General features: G+C 49.4%; 1 protein-coding gene across 10 annotated transcripts in view; it reads left to right on the top strand.

Moving 5' to 3' along the window:
- Nucleotides 1-19,910, top strand: part of LOC128704175 (rho GTPase-activating protein 45) — a 525,272-nt gene that overhangs the window by 273,142 nt on the left and 232,220 nt on the right. For 2 of the 10 annotated variants that reach the window (XM_070099094.1, XM_070099095.1), the window contains exon 2: nt 865-1,655. The exons of the other annotated variants lie outside the window; for them this stretch is intronic. In XM_070099094.1, the coding sequence (XP_069955195.1) occupies nt 1,598-1,655 (58 nt within the window). In that variant the 5' untranslated portion in view covers nt 865-1,597. The remainder of the gene's footprint in view (nt 1-864; nt 1,656-19,910) is intronic. 10 annotated transcript variants of the gene reach the window in all.

The raw sequence follows: 19,910 nt of genomic DNA, 5'->3' as shown, positions 1-19,910 counted from the left end.
AGTGTTGTGGTGGCACCAGGAACATATATGGTAGTGTTGTGGTGGCGCTAGGAACAAATGTAGCAGTGTTGTGGTGGCACCAGGAACATATGTGGTAGTGTTGTGGTGGCGCCAGGAACATATATGGTAGTGTTGTGGTGGCGCCAGGAACATATGTGGTAGTGTTGTGCTGGCACCAGGAACCTATGTGGTAGTGTTGTGGTGGCGCCAGGAACATATGTGGTAGTGTTGTGGTGGCACCAGGAACATATGTAGTAGTGTTGTGGTGGCACCAGGAACATATATGGTAGTGTTGTGGTGGCGCCAGAAACAATAGTAGGAAATAGTGCATCTCTCAGCAGCCTGTCACCTGGTCTGACTAGAGTGCTTGTGGCATGACTGTAACTAAACCACCTGTGGCGACACCCAGCTGCTGGTCCACCTGTGGCGACACCCAGCTGCTGGTCCACCTGTGGCGACACCCAGCTGCTGGTCCACCTGTAGCGACACCCAGCTGCTGGTCCACCTGTAGCGACACCCAGCTGCTGGTCCACCTGTAGCGACACCCAGCTGCTGGTCCACCTGTGGCGACACCCAGCTGCAGGTCCACCTGTGGCGACACCCAGGTGCTGGTCCACCTGTGGCGATACCCAGCTGCTGGTCCACTTGTAACATTCTCCACCAGTGACATCTTCCACTAGTGACATCCTCCACCAGTGACATCCTCCACCAGTGACATCTTCCACCAGTGACATCCCCCACCAGTGACATCCCCCACCAGTGACATCTTCGACCAGTGACATCTTCGACCAGTGACATCCTCCACCACTGACATCTTCGACCAGTGACATCTTCCACTCGAAAATAATTTTTTTTTACAATTAGCTGCAAATTCTGCCGGTGAAGAAAATGCTTTGAGGACGAATGAAGAAGAATGAATAAGATGCAGTGAAGTATGACAGAGTGAATAATGTGAAGACAGATGAACGAAGAGAGGTGTAGTCCTCTTGAAAGAAGTACAGTTAACGATAACATACGACACAATCAGCTTTTTACTGGAGTGTACACAAGTGCAGTTGATGAAAAACAGAAATATCAATGCCATAGAGAGCATACATAAACGGTGTTACATGGGCATCAACGCCACGGGTAACATACTTATACAACGTTAGGAGAAGCATCAACGCCACAGGGAGCATACATATACTCCACTGACAGTTGCATCAACGCCATGGAGAGCGTATATATACGTCACTGACAGTAGCACCAACGTCATGGAGAGCATACACATACGCCACTGACAGTAGCATCAACATCATGGAGAGCACACATATACGTCACTGACAGTAGCACCAACGTCATGGAGAGCACACATATACGTCACTGACAGTAGCATCAACATCATGGAGAGCACACATATACGTCACTGACAGTAGCACCAACGTCATGGAGAGCACACATATACGTCACTGACAGTAGCACCAACGTCATGGAGAGCACACATATACGTCACTGACAGTAGCACCAACGTCATGGAGAGCATACATATACACCACTGACAGTAGCACTAACGTCATGGAGAGCACACATATACGTCACTGACAGTAGCATCAACGTCATGGAGGGAGCCACACCCAAATTGTGTCATGTGTTGCCTGTCATCTGGCTCACTAGAGGTAAGTCTTTGCGTCTATCTGGAATATATTATGGATACAGGTATATGTGAGGTATATGTACATACAGGTATATGTGAGGTATATGTACATACAGGTATATGTGAGGTATATGTACATACAGGTATATGTGAGGTATATGTACATACAGGTATATGTGAGGTATATGTACATACAGGTATATGTGAGGTATATGTACATACAGGTATATGTGAGGTATATGTACATACAGGTATATGTGAGGTATATGTACATACAGGTATATGTGAGGTATATGTACATACAGGTATATGTGAGGTATATGTACATACAGGTATATGTGAGGTATATGTACATACAGGTATTGCTACATTTGATTCACAATTTGCATTTTTGGTGGTAAAATATACGTTTTTATAACTTTATGCGACTTAACATAACGTAACCTAGTGTAACCTAACCTAACTCAACCTAACCTAACATAACGTAACCTAGTGTAACCTAACCTAACTCAACCTAACCTAACATAACGTAACCTAGTGTAACCTAACCTAACTCAACCTAACCTAACCTAACATAACATAACCTAGTGTAACCTAACCTAACCTAACATAACGTAACCTAATGTAACCTAACCTAACTCAACCTAACCTAACCTAACATAACATAACCTAGTGTAACCTAACCTAACTCAACCTAACCTAACCTAACATAACGTAACCTAGTGTAACCTAACCTAACTCAACCTAACCTAACCTAACATAACGTAACCTAGTGTAACCTAACCTAACTCAACCTAACCTAACCTAACATAACGTAACCTAGTGTAACCTAACCTAACTCAACCTAACCTAACCTAACATAACGTAACCTAGTGTAACCTAACCTAACTCAACCTAACCTAACCTAACATAACGTAACCTAGTGTAACCTAACCTAACTCAACCTAACCTAACCTAACATAACGTAACCTAGTGTAACCTAACCTAACTCAACCTAACCTAACCTAACATAACGTAACCTAGTGTAACCTAACTCAACCTAACCTAACCTAACATAACATAACCTAGTGTAACCTAACCTAACTCAACCTAACCTAACCTAACCTAACATAACATAACCTAGTGTAACCTAACCTAACTCAACCTAACCTAACCTAACATAACATAACCTAGTGTAACCTAACCTAACTCAACCTAACCTAACATAACCTAGTGTAACCTAACTCAACCTAACCTAACCTAACTCAACCTAACCTAACCTAACATAACGTAACCTAGTGTAACCTAACCTAACTCAACCTAACCTAACCTAACATAACATAACCTATTGTAACCTAACCTAACTCAGTCTAACCTAACCTAACATAACGTAACCTAGTGTAACCTAACCTAACTCAATCTAACCTAACCTAACATAACGTAACCTAGTGTAACCTAACATAACGTAACCTAGTGTAACCTAACCTAACTCAACCTAACCTAACCTAACATAACCTAGTGTAACTAACCTAACTCAACCTAACCTAACCTAACATAACATAACCTAGTGTAACCTAACCTAACTCAACCTAACCTAACATAACGTAACCTAGTGTAACCTAACCTAACTCAACCTAACCTAACCTAACCTAACATAACATAACCTAGTGTAACCTAACCTAACTCAACCTAACCTAACATAACATAACCTAGTGTAACCTAACCTAACTTAACCTCACCTAATGTAACCTAACCTAACCTAATGTAACCTCACCTAACTTAACCTAACCTAACCTAACCTAATGTAACCTAACCTAACTCAACCTAACCTAGTGTAACCTAACCTAACTTAACCTAACCTAACCTAATGTAACCTAACCTAATCTAACTCAGCCTAACCTAACCTAATGTAACCTAACCTAACTTATCCTAACCTAACTTAATGTAACCTAACCTAACTTAACTTAACCTAATGTAATCTAACCTAACTCAACTTAACCTAAACTAATCTAATGTAGCCTAACCTAATGTAACTTAGCCTAACCTAGTTTAAAAGAGAAAATATTTGTGGGTTTATATAAAACATAAAGAAAGTAACTTTCTGACTAGTATAAGAAAGTTAATGTATGACAATGAGGACAGTCTATGGTGGGGTGATAACCTTGTGAACTTAAGTGACTAGGCTCTGATACCACTTGGCAGAAATAGCTGAGAAAGTGGCCACTGAGAGAGACAGCTTTAGAGAAGTGTATAGGAAGAGATAGGGAGAGAGGGTGATAGGGAGGGGTAACAGGGGTGTGGGAACGATAGGGAGGAGTAACACTGGTCTGGGGGAGAGAAAAGGAGGGGTAACAGGGGTGTGGGAGACAGATCGGGAGGGGTAACAGGGGTGTGGCGGAGATAGGGAGGGGTAAATGGGGTGGGGGGAAATAGAAAGGGGTAACAGAGGTGTGGGGAAGAGAAATGGAGGGGTAATAGGGGTGTGGATGATAGATAGGAAGGGGTAACCGGGGCGTAGGGGAGATAGGGATGGGGCAACAGGGGTGTGGGGGAGAGATAGAGTAAAATAGGTGTAGGGATTAGGGTGAAAATTAATGTAAATTCAATCAATTCCGACCCCATTATTTTCCTTGGTAATTGGTAATTAGTTCTGAGTGTTCATGTGCAGGAACAAGGCTGAACTATCCCTTCAACATCTGATTCACCTCTTGTGTTCCGTTGTTCCAACATACGACCTCTCTCATCTAGGTTTTACTGTAGTTTGTGTATATAACGTACAAATAACTTTTTTCCTATGATCTTTAGTAGACATATATGTTATGGACACAAAAAGTACATTATCATAATTTGACCTACAATAACCCAATTAAACTATACAAAAGTCGCTTATTTCCATAAGAGTTCCTATGTAAACACTTACAATATGGTAGGTAAATGGCCGCAAGTGCAACTGATGTGACATTTTATTGTGCCACAATAAAATGTCACATTAGTTGTACGTGTAGCCTTTTACCTAACATATTGTGGGTAATTCTACCAACACTAGTACAGTCACAATTGTTGGATTATTATTATTATAATCAAGGGGGAAGCGCTAAACCCGGAGGATTATACAGCGCCTGGGGGGGGGGGGATGTGGAAGGCATTCAGGCTTAATTCGGGGAACTGGAGCACAGATCCAATTCCCTAAATCAAGAGCCCCTCACCAACATCAAGGAACCTTCCTTGAGGGGGACAATTGTTGGAAGGAATCTTGCAAACACTTGGTGTTTTCAAACACTATTTTTTTGTTTACAATCTGGACGAAATTGATTCACAGTTTCTTGGGGCAGAAATAAATTTTTTTTCTGTGACTTTTCTTAATTTATTTTGGTCTAATTGATGAAAAGATATAATTAGCATCGTGTCGGACGACTTTCCTTTTCATTTTTGGTTGGGCTGGTATAGATACTCTGGCTAGTTTTTTCTTACATAGATCATCCTGGGTAACCCAGCTCATTCAACTAACTCTTATATGTTTGTTTCCTGATGGAGTTTCCTACATTCTCAACACTCAAGGTTTTGTACATACACACACGCACACACACACACACACACACACACACACACACACACACACACACACACACACACACACACAAAAACACACACACACACACACACACACACACACACACACACACACACACATAAACACACACACACACACACACACACACACACATAAACACACACACACACACACACACACACACACACATACACACACACACACACACACACACACATAAACACACACACACACATTTTTTTTTATTATCACACTGGCTCATTCCCACCCAGGCAGGGTGGCCCGAAAAAGAAAAACTTTCACCATCATTCACTCCATCACTGTCTTGCCAGAAGGGTGCTTTACACTACAGTTTTTAAACTGCAACATTAACACCCCTCCTTCAGAGTGCAGGCACTGTTCTTCCCATCTCCAGGACTCAAGTCCGGCCTGCCGGTTTCCCTGAACCCCTTCATAAATGTTACTTTGCTCACACTCCAACAGCACGTCAAGTATTAAAAACCATTTGTCTCCATTCACTCCTATCAAACACGCTCACGCATGCCTGCTGGAAGTCCAAGCCCCTCGCACACAAAACCTCCTGTACCCCCTCCCTCCAACCTTTCCTAGGCCGACCCCTACCCCGCCTTCCTTCCACTACAGACTGATACACTCTTGAAGTCACTCTGTTTCGTTCCATTCTCTCTACATGTCCGAACCACCTCAACAACCCTTCCTCAGCCCTCTGGACAACAGTTTTGGTAATCCCGCACCTCCTCCTAACTTCCAAACTACGAATTCTCTGCATTATATTCACACCACACATTGCCCTCAGACATGACATCTCCACTGCCTCCAGCCTTCTCCTCGCTGCAACATTCATCACCCATGCTTCACACCCATGTAAGAGCGTTGGTAAAACTATACTCTCATACATTCCCCTCTTTGCCTCAAAGAACAAAGTCCTAAGTGCACCACTCGCCCTTTTCCCCTCATCAATTCTATGATTCACCTCATCTTTCATAGACCCATCCGCTGACACGTCCACTCCCAAATATCTGAATACATTCACCTCCTCCATACTCTCTCCCTCCAATCTGATATCCAATCTTTCATCACCTAATCTTTTTGTTATCCTCATAACCTTACTCTTTCCTGTATTCACTTTTAATTTTCTTCTTTTGCACACCCTACTAAATTCATCAACCAATCTCTGGAACTTCTCTTCAGAATCTCCCAAGAGCACAGTGTCATCAGCAAAGAGCAACTGTGACAACTCCCACTTTATGTGTGATTCTTTATCTTTTAACTCCACGCCTCTTGCCAATACCCTCGCATTTACTTCTCTTACAACCCATCTATAAATATATTAAACAACCACAGTGACATCACACATCCTTGTCTAAGGCCTACTTTTACTGGGAAATAATTTCCCTCTTTCCTACATACTCTAACTTGAGCCTCACTATCCTCATAAAAACTCTTCACTGCTTTCAGTAACCTACCTCATACACCATACACCTGCAACACCTGCCACATTGCCCCCCTATCCACCCTGTCATACGCCTTTTCCAAATCCATAAATGCCACAAAGACCTCTTTAGCCTTATCTAAATACTGTTCACTTATATGTTTCACTGTAAACACCTGGTCCACACACCCCCTACCTTTCCTAAAGCCTCCTTGTTCATCTGCTATCCTATTCTCCGTCTTACTCTTAATTCTTTCAATAATAAGTCTACCATACACTTTACCAGGTATACTCAACAGACTTATCCCCCTATAATTTTTGCACTCTCTTTTGTCCCCTTTGCATTTATACAAAGGAACTATGCATGCTCTCTGCCAATCCCTAGGTACCTTACCCTCTTCCATGCATTTATTAAATAATTGCACCAACCACTCCAAAATTATATCCCCACTTGCTTTTAACATTTCTATCTTTATCCCATCAATCCCGGCTGCCTTACCCCCTTTCATTTTACCTACTGCCTCACGAACTTTCCCCACACTCACAACTGGCTCTTCCTCACTCCTACAAGATGTTATTCCTCCTTGCCCTATACACGAAATCACAGCTTCCCTATCTTCATCAACATTTAACAATTCCTCAAAATATTCCCTCCATCTTCCCAATACCTCTAACTCTCCATTTAATAACTCTCCTCTCCTATTTTTAACTGACAAATCCATTTGTTCTCTAGGCTTCCTTAACTTGTTAATCTCACTCCAAAACTTATTCTTATTTTCAACAAAATTTGTTGATAACATCTCACCCACTCTCCCATTTGCTCTCTTTTTACATTGCTTCACCACTCTCTTAACCTCTCTCTTTTTCTCCATAAACTCTTCCCTCCTTGCATCACTTCTACTTTGTAAAAACTTCTCATATGCTTTTTCTCCCTTACTACTCTCTTTACATCATCATTCCACCAATCGCTCCTCTTCCCTCCCGCACCCACTTTCCTGTAACCACAAACTTCTGCTGAACACTCTAACACTACATTTTTAAACCTACCCCATACCTCTTCTACCCCATTGCCTATGCTCTCATTAGCCCATCTATCCTCCAATAGTTGTTTATATCTTACCCTAACTGCCTACTCTTTTAGTTTATAAACCTTCACCTCTCTCTTCCCTGATGCTTCTATTCTCCTTGTATCCCATCTACCTTTTACTTTCAGTGTAGCTACAACTAAAAAGTGATCTGATATATCTGTGGCCCCTCTATAAACATGTACATCCTGAAGTCTACTCAACAGTCTTTTATCTACCAATACATAATCCAACAAACTACTGTTATTTCGCCCTACATCATATCTTGTATGCTTATTTATCCTCTTTTTCTTAAAATATGTATTATTTATAACTAAACCCCTTTCTATACAAAGTTCAATCAAAGGGCTCCCATTATCATTTACACCTGGCACCCCAAACTTACCTACCACACCCTCTAAAAGTTTCACCTACTTTATTTATATATATATATATATATATATATATATATATATATATATATATATATATATATATATATATATATATATATATATATATGTATGTATATGTATATATATATATATATATATATATATATATATATATATATATATATATATATATATATATATATATATATATATATATATATATATATGCAATAAGATCACAGTAAACAGGTGATTTCAAAATATGCAAAACAACCACTCTGAAAGAATAGAGAAATTCCAAGCGCTTTCGTGACTACTCACATTATCAAGGAACTATCATAGTTCCTTGATAATGTGAGTAGTCACGAAAGCGCTTGGAATTTCTCTATTCTTTCAGAGTGGTTGTTTTGCATATATATATATATATATATATATATATATATATATATATATATATATATATATATATATATATATATATATATATATATATATATATATATATATATATATATATATAATTGTTATAGGTGGCAGTAATTTAAGGGTGCTTCTGGATTTATTATTGCACCATTAATGTGTTGTAGGGGTCATTAAATATAATTGATGTAGCAGTGATGCACAGTGCTCATACATCTTTATTTTACCACCATATCTTGTCACCTTGTAAGCATCTATGTTTTATTAAGTTTAACTTGACGTGTAATAAAGACAGTGTGTGTCAGGGTACAAGCACAGTGATAAACTTTAATGATGCTTTTACTAATGAATGAGACTTTTTAGTGGAGAAACTTCAGATGAAGTTTTGCTCCCTTTAAACATTATTAAGTTAAAACTGTTTTAACTCGAGATTGGTTTTAAGGTGAATTGAATACGTAACCTTGAAAATATCCTATCAAAAACAGATTACTAACAGCTTGGCAGGTTATTAGACAGAGGATCGAGTCTCCACCAGTCCCCGGCCTGAAACACCCAAATATGATTTTTTTCTTATTGAGGAATATAGACATAGAAGCTATAATAACCTATGTGACACGTCAAGATAGAGTAATATAGACATAGACACTATAATAACCTATGTGACACGTCAAGATAGAGTAATATAGACATAGACACTATAATAACTTATGTGACACGTCAAGATAGACTAATATAGACATAGACACTATAATAACTTATGTGACACGTCAAGATAGACTAATATAGACATAGACACTATAATAACTTATGTGACACGTCAAGATATTAATGAAAATAAGATGCCGGATATATTAAGCAAATTTCCTAAATTTTCTTGTAACAGATAAGTGAACTGTAACCATAAATCCAGATGTACTCCCGTAAAGGCATTTTGTTTATCCATAATATGCTCTGGTGCTGCCTTCCACACGATGGATATGCTCTGGTGCTGCCTTCCACACGATGGATATGCTCTGGTGCTGCCTTCCACACGATGGATATGCTCTGGTGCTGCCTTCCACACGATGGATATGCTCTGGTGCTGCCTTCTACACGATGGATATGCTCTGGTGCTGCCTTCCACACGATGGATATGCTCTGGTGCTGCCTTCCACACGATGGATATGCTCTGGTGCTGCCTTCTACACGATGGATATGCTCTGGTGCTGCCCTCCACACGATGGATATGCTCTGGTGCTGCCTTCTACACGATGGATATGCTCTGGTGCTGCCCTCCACACGATGGATATGCTCTGGTGCTGCCTTCCACACGATGGATATGCTCTGGTGCTGCCCTCCACACGATGGATATGCTCTGGTGCTGCCTTCCACACGATGGATATGCTCTGGTGCTGCCTTCTACACGATGGATATGCTCTGGTGCTGCCCTCCACACGATGGATATGCTCTGGTGCTGCCCTCCACACGATGGATATGCTCTGGTGCTGCCCTCCACACGATGGATATGCTCTGGTGCTGCCTTCCACACGATGGATATGCTCTGGTGCTGCCTTCCACACGATGGATATGCTCTGGTGCTGCCCTCCACACGATGGATATGCTATGGTGCTGCCTTCCACACGATGGATATGCTCTGGTGCTGCCTTCCACACGATGGATATGCTATGGTGCTGCCCTCCACACGATGGATATGCTCTGGTGCTGCCCTCCAAACGATGGATAAGCTCTGGTGCTGCCCTCCACACGATGGATAAGCTCTGGTGCTGCCCTCCACACGATGGATAAGCTCTGGTGCTGCCCTCCAAACGATGGATAAGCTCTGGTGCTGCCCTCCACACGATGGATAAGCTCTGGTGCTGCCCTCCACACGATGGATATGCTCTGGTGCTGCCTTCCACACGATGGATAAGCTCTGGTGCTGCCCTCCACACGATGGATAAGCTCTGGTGCTGCCCTCCAAACGATGGATAAGCTCTGGTGCTGCCCTCCACACGATGGATATGCTCTGGTGCTGCCTTCCACACGATGGATATGCTCTGGTGCTGCCTTCCACACGATGGATATGCTATGGTGCTGCCCTCCACACGATGGATATGCTCTGGTGCTGCCCTCCACACGATGGATAAGCTCTGGTGCTGCCCTCCACACGATGGCCTGGTGGCTAAAGCTCCCGCTTCACACACGGAGGGCCCGGGTTCGATTCCCGGCGGGTGGAAACATTTCGACAAGTTTCCTTACACCTGTTGTCCTGTTCACCTAGCAGCAAATAGGTACCTGGGTGTTAGTCGACTGGTGTGGGTCGCATCCTGGGGGACAAGATTAAGGACGCACTGACTTTCTTGGGTTATCCTGGGTGGCTAACCCTCCGGGGTTAAAAATCCGAACGAAATCTTATCTTATCTCTTACTTCGGTGGCAAAATCTAAATCCTCACAGCCTCCCTCTCACCTGCCCTCCCTTGTATCACCACCATCCCATCCTCATCCTTCCCCCTCCCTCCACCACCATCCCATTCTCATTCTTCCCCCTCCCTCCACCACCATCCCATCCTCATTCTTCCCCCTCCCTCCACCACCATCCCATCCTCATTCTTCCCCCTCCCTCCACCACCATCCCATCCTCATTCTTCCCCCTCCCTCCACCACCATCCCATCCTCATCCTTTCCCCTCCCTCCACCACCATCCCATCCTCATCCTTCCCCCTACCTCCACCACCATCCCATCCTCATCCTTCCCCCTCCCTCCACCACCATCCCATCCTCATCCTTCCCCCTCCCTCCACCACCATCCCATCCTCATCCTTCCCCCTACGTCCACCACCATCCCATCCTCATTCTTCCCCCTCCCTCCACCACCATCCCATCCTCATCCTTCCCCCTACGTCCACCACCATCCCATCCTCATCCTTCCCCTTCCCTCCACCACCATCCCATCCTCATTCTTCCCCCTCCGTCCACCACCATCCCATCCTCATCCTTCCCCTTCCCTCCACCACCATCCCATCCTCATTCTTCCCCCTCCGTCCACCACCATCCCATCCTCATCCTTCCCCTTCCCTCCACCACCATCCCATCCTCATTCTTCCCCCTCCGTCCACCACCATCCCATCCTCATCCTTCCCCTTCCCTCCACCACCATGCCATCCTCATTCTTCCCCCTCCGTCCACCACCATCCCATCCTCATCCTTCCCCATCCCTCCACCACCATCCCATCCTCATCCTTCCCCCACTCTCCAACACCATCCCATCCTCGTCCTTCCCCCTCCCTCCACCACCATCCCATCCTCATCCTTCCCCCTCCCTCCACCACCATCCCATCCTCATCCTTCCCCCTCCCTCCACCACCATCCCATCCTCATCCTTCCCCCTCCCTCCACCACCATCCCATCCTCATCCTTCCCTCTCTCTCCACCACCATCCCATCCTCATCCTTCCCCCACCCTCCACCACCATCCCATCCTCATACTTCCCCCTCCCTCCACCACCATCCCATTCTAATCCTTCCCCTCCCTCCACCACCATCCCATTCTCATCCTTCCCCCTCCCTCCACCACCATCCCATTCTCATCCTTCCCCCTCCCTCCACCACCATCCCATTCTCATCCTTCCCCTCCCTCCATCACCATCCCATTCTCATCCTTCCCCCTCCCTCCACCACCATCCCATCCTCATCCTTCCCCTCCCTCCACCACCATACCATCCTCATCCTTCCCCTCCCTCCACCACCATCCCATCCTCATAATTCCCCTCCCTCCACCACCATCCCATTCTCATCCTTCCCCTCCCTCCACCACCATCCCATTCTCATCCTTCCCCGTCCCTCCACCACCATCCCATCCTCATCCTTCCCCCTCCCTCCACCACCATCCCATCCTCATCCTTCCCCTCCCTCCACCAATATCCCATCCTCATCCTTCCCCCTCCCTCCACCACCATCCCATTCTCATCCTTCCCCCTCCCTCCACCAACATCACATCCTCATCCTTCCCCCTCCCTCCACCACCACCACCAACCACATCCTACCCCCACCCTCCACCTCCACCACCATCCTAATCCTTCCCCCTCCCTCCACCACCATCACATCCTCATCCCTCCCCCTCCCTCCACCTCCACCACCATCCTCATCCTTCCCCCTCCCTCCACCACCATCCTCATCCTTCCCCCTCCCTCCACCACCATCACATCCTCCTCCTTCCCCCTCCCTCCACCTCCACCACTATCCTCATCCTTCCCCCTCCCTCCACCTCCACCACCATCCTAATCCTTCCCCCTCCCTCCACCACCATCACATCCTCATCCTTCCCCCTCCATCCACCACCAACACATCCTCATCCTTCCCCCTCCCTCCACCACCACCACCATCCTCATCCTTACCCCTCCCTCCACCACCATCACATCCTCATCCTTCCCCCTCCCTCCACCATCACATCCTCATCCTTCCCCCTTCCTCCACCACCACTATCCCCATCCTTCCCCCTCCCTCCACCACCACCACCATTCTCATCCTTCCCCCTCCCTCCACCAACATCACATCCTCATCCTTCCGCCTTCCTCCACCACCACTATCCCCATCCTTCCCCCTCCCTCCACCACCACCACCATTCTCATCCTTCCCCCTCCCTCCACCACCATCACATCCTCATCCTTCCCCCTCCCTCCACCACCACCATCCTCATCCTTCCCCCTCCCTCCACCACCACCATCCTCATCCTTCCCCCTCCCTCCACCACATCACATCCTCATCCTTCCCCCTCCCTCCACTACCATCACATCCTCATCCTCCCCCTCCCTCCACCATTATCCTCATCCTTCCCCCTCCCTCCACCACCATCACCTCCTCATCCTTCCCCCTCCCTCCACCACCACCAACATCATCCTACCCCCTCCCTCCACCACCACCACCATCCTCATCCTTCCCCCTCCCTCCACCACCACCACCATCCTCATCCTTCCCCCTCCCTCCACCACCATCACATCCTCATCCTTCCCCCTCCCTCCAGCACCACCATCCTCATCCTTCCCCCTCCCTCCACCACCATCCTCATCCTTCCCCCTCCCTCCACCACCATCCTCTTCCTTCCCCCTCCCTCCACCACCATCCTCATCCTTCCCCTTCCCTCCACCACCATCCTCATCCTTACCACCCCCCATAATGAATATTATAGCAACTACCACCCCATCCTCATCCTTCCCCCTCCCTCCACCACCATCCTCATCCTTCCCCCTCCCTCCCTCCCTCCACCACCATCCTCATCCTTCCCCCTCCCTCCACCACCACCACCATCCTCATCCTCCCCCCTCCCTCCCTCCAACACCATCCTCATCCTTCCCCCTCCCTCCACCACCACCACACTTCTCATCCTTCCCCCTCCCTCCCTCCCTCCACCACTATCCTCATCCTTCCCCCTCCCTCCACCACCACCACCATCCTCATCCTTCCCCCTCCCTCCCTCCAACACCATCCTCATCCTTCCCCCTCCCTCCACCACCACCACCATCCTCATCCTTCCCCCTCCCTCCCTCCACCACCATCCTCATCCTTCCCCCTCCCTCCACCACCACCACCATCCTCATCCTTCCCCCTCCCTCCCTCCAACACCATCCTCATCCTTCCCCCTCCCTCCCCCACCACCACCATCCTCATCCTTCCCCCTCCCTCCCTCCACCACCATCCTCATCCTTCCCCCCTCCCTCCCTCCACCACCATCCTCATCCTTCCCCCTCCCTCCACCACCACTATCCTCATCCTTCCCCCTCCCTCCCTCCACCACCATCCTCATCCTTCCCCCTCCCTCCACCACCACCACCATCCTCATCCTTCCCCCTCCCTCCCTCCAACACCATCCTCATCCTTCCCCCTCCCTCCACCACCACCACCATCCTCATCCTTCCCCCTCCCTTCCTCCACCACCATCCTCATCCTTCCCCCTCCCTCCACCACCACCACCATCCTCATCCTTCCCCCTCCCTCCCTCCACCACCATCCTCATCCTTCCCCCTCCCTCCACCACCACTATCCTCATCCTTCCCCCTCCCTCCCTCCACCACCATCCTCATCCTTCCCCCTCCCTCCACCACCACCACCATCCTCATCCTTCCCCCTCCCTCCCTCCAACACCATCCTCATCCTTCCCCCTCCCTCCACCACCACCACCATCCTCATCCTTCCCCCTCCCTCCCTCCACCACCATCCTCATCCTTCCCCCTCCCTCCACCACCACCACCATCCTCATCCTTCCCCCTCCCTCCACCACCACCACCATCCTCATCCTTCCCCCTCCCTCGCTCCAACACCATCCTCATCCTTCCCCCTCCCTCCACCACCACCACCATCCTCATCCTTCCCCCTCCCTCCCTCCACCACCATCCTCATCCTTCCCCCTCCCTCCACCACCACCACCATCCTCATCCATCCCCCTCCCTCCCCCACCACCACCATCCTCATCCTTCCCCCTCCCTCCACCACCACCACCATCCTCATCCTTCCCCCCCTCCCACCACCACCATCCTCATCCTTCCCCCCCCTCCCACCACCACCATCCTCATCCTTCCCCCCCCTCCCCAACACCATCCTCATCCTTCCCCCTCCCTCCACCACCACCACCATCCTCATCCTTCCCCCTCCCTCCCTCCACCACCATCCTCATCCTTCCCCCTCCCTCCACCACCACCACCATCCTCATCCTTCCCCCTCCCTCCACCACCACCACCATCCTCATCCTTCCCCCTCCCTCCCTCCAACACCATCCTCATCCTTCCCCCTCCCTCCACCACCACCACCATCCTCATCCTTCCCCCTCCCTCCCTCCACCACCATCCTCATCCTTCCCCCTCCCTCCACCACCACCACCATCCTCATCCTTCCCCCCCCTCCACCACCACCACCATCCTCATCCTTCCCCCTCCCTCCACTCCAACACCATCCTCATCCTTCCCCCTCCCTCCACCACCACCACCATCCTCATCCTTCCCCCTCCCTCCCTCCACCACCATCCTCATCCTTCCCCCTCCCTCCACCACCACCACCATCCTCATCCTTCCCCCTCCCTCCCCACCACCACCATCCTCATCCTTCCCCCTCCCTCCACCACCACCACCATCCTCATCCTTCCCCCCCTCCCCCCCCCACCATCCTCATCCTTCCCCCCTCCCACCACCACCATCCATCCTCATCCTTCCCCCCCCCCCTCCACCACCATCCTCATCCTTCCCCCCTCCCATCCTCATCCTTCCCCCTCCCTCCACCACCACCACCATCCTCATCCTTCCCCCTCCCTCCCTCCACCACCATCCTCATCCTTCCCCCTCCCTCCACCACCACCACCATCCTCATCCTTTCCCCTCCCTCCACCACCACCACCATCCTCATCCTTCCCCCTCCCTCCCTCCACCACCATCCTCATCCTTCCCCCTCCCTCCACCACCACCACCATCCTCATCCTTCCCCCTCCCTCCCACCAACACCATCCTCATCCTTCCCCCTCCCTCCACCACCACCACCATCCTCATCCTTCCCCCTCCCTCCCTCCACCACCATCCTCATCCTTCCCCCTCCCTCCACCACCACCACCATCCTCATCCTTTCCCCTCCCTCCACCACCACCACCATCCTCATCCTTCCCCCTCCCTCCCTCCAACACCATCCTCATCCTTCCCCCTCCCTCCACCACCACCACCATCCTCATCCTTCCCCTCCCTCCCTCCACCACCATCCTCATCCTTCCCCCTCCCTCCACCACCACCACCATCCTCATCCTTCCCCCTCCCTCCACCACCACCACCATCCTCATCCTTCCCCCTCCCTCCCTCCAACACCATCCTCATCCTTCCCCCTCCCTCCACCACCACCACCATCCTCATCCTTCCCCCTCCCTCCCTCCACCACCATCCTCATCCTTCCCCCTCCCTCCACCACCACCACCATCCTCATCCTTCCCCCTCCCTCCACCACCACCACCATCCTCATCCTTCCCCCTCCCTCCACCACCACCACCATCCTCATCCTTCCCCCCCTCCCACCACCACCATCCTCATCCTTCCCCCCCTCCCTCCTCACCACCACCACCACCATCCTCATCCTTCCCCCTCCCTCCCTCCACCACCATCCTCATCCTTCCCCCTCCCTCCACCACCACCACCATCCTCATCCTTTCCCCTCCCTCCACCACCACCACCATCCTCATCCTTCCCCCTCCCTCCCTCCACCACCATCCTCATCCTTCCCCCTCCCTCCACCACCACCACCCTCCACATCCTTGCCCCTCCCTCCCTCCACCACCATCCTCATCCTTCCCCCTCCCTCCACCACCACCACCATCCTCATCCTTTCCCCTCCCTCCACCACTATCCTCATCCTTCCCCCTCCCTCCACCACCACCACCATCCTCATCCTTTCCCCTCCCTCCACCACCACCACCATCCTCATCCTTTCCCCTCCCTCCACCACCACCACCATCCTCATCCTTCCCCCTCCCTCCCTCCACCACCAACCTCAACCTTCCCCCTCCCTCCACCACCACCACCATCCTCATCCTTCCCCCTCCCTCCCTCCACCACCATCCTCATCCTTCCCCCTCCCTCCACCACCACCACCATCCTCATCCTTTCCCCTCCCTCCCTCCACCACCATCCTCATCCTTCCCCCTCCCTCCACCACCACCACCATCCTCATCCTTTCCCCTCCCTCCACCACCACCACCCTCCTCCTCCTTCCCCCTCCCTCCCTCCACCACCATCCTCATCCTTCCCCCTCCCTCCACCACCACCACCATCCTCATCCTTCCCCCTCCCTCCCTCCACCACCATCCTCATCCTTCCCCCTCCCTCCACCACCACCACCATCCTCATCCTTTCCCCTCCCTCCCTCCACCACCATCCTCATCCTTCCCCCTCCCTCCACCACCACCACCATCCTCATCCTTTCCCCTCCCTCCACCACCACCACCATCCTCATCCTTCCCCCACCCACCCTCCACCCCCATCCTCATCCTTCCCCCGCCCTCCACCACCACCACCATCCTCATCCTTCCCCCTCCCTCCCTCCCCCACCATCCTCATCCTTCCCCCTCCCTCCACCACCACCACCATCCTCATCCTTTCCCCTCCCTCCCTCCACCACCATCCTCATCCTTCCCCCTCCCTCCACCACCACCACCATCCTCATCCTTTCCCCTCCCTCCACCACCACCACCATCCTCATCCTTCCCCCTCCCTCCCTCCACCACCATCCTCATCCTTCCCCCTCCCTCCACCACCACCACCATCCTCATCCTTCCCCCTCCCTCCCTCCACCACCATCCTCATCCTTCCCCCTCCCTCCCCCACCACCACCATCCTCATCCTTTCCCCTCCCTCCCTCCACCACCATCCTCATCCTTCCCCCTCCCTCCACCACCACCACCATCCTCATCCTTTCCCCTCCCTCCACCACCACCACCATCCTCATCCTTCCCCCTCCCTCCACCACCACCACCATCCTCATCCTTCCCCCCCCTCCCACCACCACCATCCTCATCCTTCCCCCCCCCCTCCCTCCACCACCATCCTCATCCTTCCCCCTCCCACCACCACCACCACCATCCTCATCCTTTCCCCTCCCTCCCTCCACCACCATCCTCATCCTTCCCCCTCCCTCCACCACCACCACCATCCTCATCCTTTCCCCTCCCTCCCACCACCACCCTCCTCATCCTTCCCCCTCCCTCCACCACCACCACCATCCTCATCCTTTCCCCTCCCTCCACCACCACCACCATCCTCATCCATACCCCTCCCTCCCTCCACCACCATCCTCATCCTTCCCCCTCCCTCCACCACCACCACCATCCTCATCCTTCCCCCTCCCTCCCTCCACCACCATCCTCATCCTTCCCCCTCCCTCCACCACCACCACCATCCTCATCCTTTCCCCTCCCTCCCTCCACCACCATCCTCATCCTTCCCCCTCCCTCCACCACCACCACCATCCTCATCCTTTCCCCTCCCTCCACCACCACCACCATCCTCATCCTTCCCCCTCCCTCCACCACCACCATCCTCCTCCTTCCCCCCCTCCCACCACCACCATCCTCATCCTTCCCCCCCGCCCACCACCACCATCCTCATCCTTCCCCCTCCCTCCACCACCACCACCATCCTCATCCTTCCCCCTCCCTCCCTCCTCATCCACCATCCTCATCCTTCCCCCTCCCTCCATCCTTCCCCCTCCCTCCACCACCACCACCATCCTCACCACCACCATCCTCATCCTTCCCCTCCCTCCCTCCTCATCACCACCACCACCATCCTCATCCTTCCCCCTCCCTCCACCACCACCACCATCCTCATCCTTTCCCCTCCCTCCCTCCACCACCATCCATCCATCCTCATCCTTTCCCCTCCCTCCACCACCACCACCATCCTCATCCTTCCCCCTCCCTCCCTCCACCACCATCATCTGCCATGCACTCTACACTTAAAACATTTTTCGAATATATTTATAATCATGGGAAAAATTTCCCCCAGTCTGGTATAGTTTATGGTGGCATGGTGATATATATATATATATATATATATATATATATATATATATATATATATATATATATATATATATATATATATATATATATATATATATATGTCGTGCCGAATATGTAAAACTGGTCAATTAGCAAGAACTCATTTAAAATTAAATCCTTTCTAAAATTTTCTCTTATACGTTTAAAGATATATTTTTTTCATTAATGTTAATGTAAAAATTTATAATTTTGCACAAAAAGAATCTTAGAAAACTTACCTAACCTTATTATAACAAGAGTAATTTATTTTAGCCTAACCCAACTAAATATATTTTAGATTTGTTTACAATAATTTAATACTAAACAAACATAGTGAAATATATTTTTTTTCGTTAGGTTCAGAATGGTTTTGGCGAAATTATTGCATACACAAATTTTCACTTGTCCTATATGGCAAGATGAACGTTGCTATTTAAGCCAAGATCGCAAGTTCTGCCTATTCGGCACGACATATATATATATATATATATATATATATATATATATATATATATATATATATATATATATATATATATATATATATATATATATATATATATACATATTATGCAAATATCGCGAACAAGCGATACAAGATGCAAAACAACTACGGAAGAGGTTGAATGATAGCTCTACGCCTTTGGTGTTGCAATCAACACATCATCAGGAGCTTGCAATGTTGCAGGAGGAGGTCCAAGGAAATACGATCACAGGGAAGCTATGCGGTAGGGTATGAAACTGCAAGAAATGCTTACAACGTGTCTTAAATATTGTATAGAGAAGAAATCTAGACACTGGAGTCATTAAAACTACAGACAAGAGCCCGGATTTCCCACATTATCAAGATGTTTGAAAGTG

This window comes from Cherax quadricarinatus, chromosome 66 (assembly GCF_038502225.1).
Source record: "Cherax quadricarinatus isolate ZL_2023a chromosome 66, ASM3850222v1, whole genome shotgun sequence".
In the NCBI taxonomy this organism is placed as follows: domain Eukaryota; kingdom Metazoa; phylum Arthropoda; class Malacostraca; order Decapoda; family Parastacidae; genus Cherax; species Cherax quadricarinatus.
Note: the sequence above shows the minus strand (reverse complement) of the source record. Positions and strands in the feature narration are given on the sequence as shown.